The sequence below is a fragment of the Triticum dicoccoides genome, chromosome 3B (genome assembly GCF_002162155.2).
Source record: "Triticum dicoccoides isolate Atlit2015 ecotype Zavitan chromosome 3B, WEW_v2.0, whole genome shotgun sequence".
Classification (NCBI taxonomy): domain Eukaryota; kingdom Viridiplantae; phylum Streptophyta; class Magnoliopsida; order Poales; family Poaceae; genus Triticum; species Triticum dicoccoides.
In genome coordinates, this window is record NC_041385.1 from 482,673,539 (window position 1) to 482,675,214 (window position 1,676).

The 1,676-nt window shown below is 44.6% G+C and overlaps 1 protein-coding gene across 1 annotated transcript in view; it reads left to right on the forward strand.

Moving 5' to 3' along the window:
- Window positions 1-773, forward strand: part of LOC119276653 (protein PLASTID TRANSCRIPTIONALLY ACTIVE 16, chloroplastic-like) — a 3,900-nt gene extending 3,127 nt beyond the window's left edge. The window contains exon 4 of the mRNA XM_037557776.1: window positions 162-773. Coding sequence (XP_037413673.1) covers window positions 162-660 — 499 coding nt within the window. The 3' untranslated portion in view covers window positions 661-773. The remainder of the gene's footprint in view (window positions 1-161) is intronic.
- Window positions 774-1,676: the final 903 nt, after the last annotated feature.

Below are 1,676 nucleotides of genomic sequence, written 5' to 3' on the forward strand. Positions count from 1 at the left end.
CTGATGGAGGAAGTAATAAAGAGAGTATCTTCAATAGTAGTATTACTACATCATTAGCCATGATCTTCAGTGTTCATTTGGCAACCGTGTGACTTTCTAAACGCATGGAATTCAATTCTTTCTGTTGCTACTTCAAAAACTATTCTTATCTCCCTCTTCAGAGCTATTCCTGAGGACATTAGAAGAAAAGAGTACCAAGAAGCTGCTGCAAATGCGAGGGCACAGGAGGAAGCCCTGGCCTCCCAGCGAGCCGCTGATGCAGAAGAACCCACCAGTAAGCTCAAAACGGAAGCGAAGGATACGACCTCAGAAGAGGCAGGCGCAAGCACGGTGAACGAGGCGCAGGCCTCGCTGGAGAACCTTCTAACCAGAGCCAAGGGGCTCAAGCTTAACACTGACTTCTCCTGGGACAAGTTCAGCACACAGCTTGCAGCCGTAGGAGCGACCGCGCGGAGCTCGGACGAGGAGGAACCAAGGGCCCAGATCGCCACGGTGAGAGGCCAGGCCAAGGCCAAGAAGCTGGCACCGCAGAGGGCCGTCGTGAAGCCGGTGGCACAGAAGGTGAAGCAGGCAACAATGCAGCCGGCTCCCAAGAAGGAGGTGAGGCCCGTGTTTGGGGGCCTCTTCAAGCAAGAGACTATCTTTGTGGACGAGGACTGAGCATCGCAGCAACTTCTTCTTCTTTTTGTGAAGGCCCTGATGTATCCTTGAAATATATATAAATATAAATTAAAGAGTAACGGTCGAATCCAATATTCTGCAGTAGCCGTGCACCCTGTCCGAGACTTGTCATGCCTTCATTTTGTTGGGCCCGCTTTGCAGAAATTATTCGCTTATACGGAGTAGGTTTGAAATTAGAGCTAAGTCAATCAGCTCTAACGTTTGGTTTGTGGAGTTTGGCTGATTCAGCACCAAACCTTGTGGTGTATATGAGATATATATATATATATATATATATATATATATATATATATATATATATATATATATCAATAAAGCTTCACTCCACTGTTTTTTTATGGACACTGCACTGGTTCTTGTGTGTGTGCGAGACACAAATCAAGAGTGAGAAAAGGGTTTATCGTTGGGAGTGGCCACATGACAAGATTCAGGGAAGACTAGCAAGATGCTCATGCGTTGCACGAAACATCAAATGTGGGAGAAAAGGATAAACGAGGGAAGGCCTTATATACAAATTTGAAGAGGGGTGTGGGTATCTTTTTGCAAAATTGACATTGTTTCCTTCCTATCCGTCAGATATAAATCGGACAACCTATATTGCAGGATGGCAGGCACACCATCATCACCAACTCTGTTTTTTATAGGAGTAGAGATACATGTTTAGGAGACACACCGCTAGCCACACAATATCCATCGCTTTACAATATTATACATCGTAAGGAAGTTTTCATTAGTACAATATTAGGGTCGGTTCCGTTAAACATCCAGTCCCGAAGGTCCCAAGTTGGGGACAGATGGCTAAATCTTGTGCGCAGATTGATGGAGGTTAACGTTTCTGATGAGCCTGATGCACTTCACTGGAAACTTTGGTGTCTGGAGTTTTCACAATGAAGTCCATGTATCTAGATTTATTAGACTCTAGTCCAATCCCGAAATCGCTTCATATTTGGAAGATTAAAGGGCCTTTAAAAATAAAAATTTGTATGTGGTTTGTG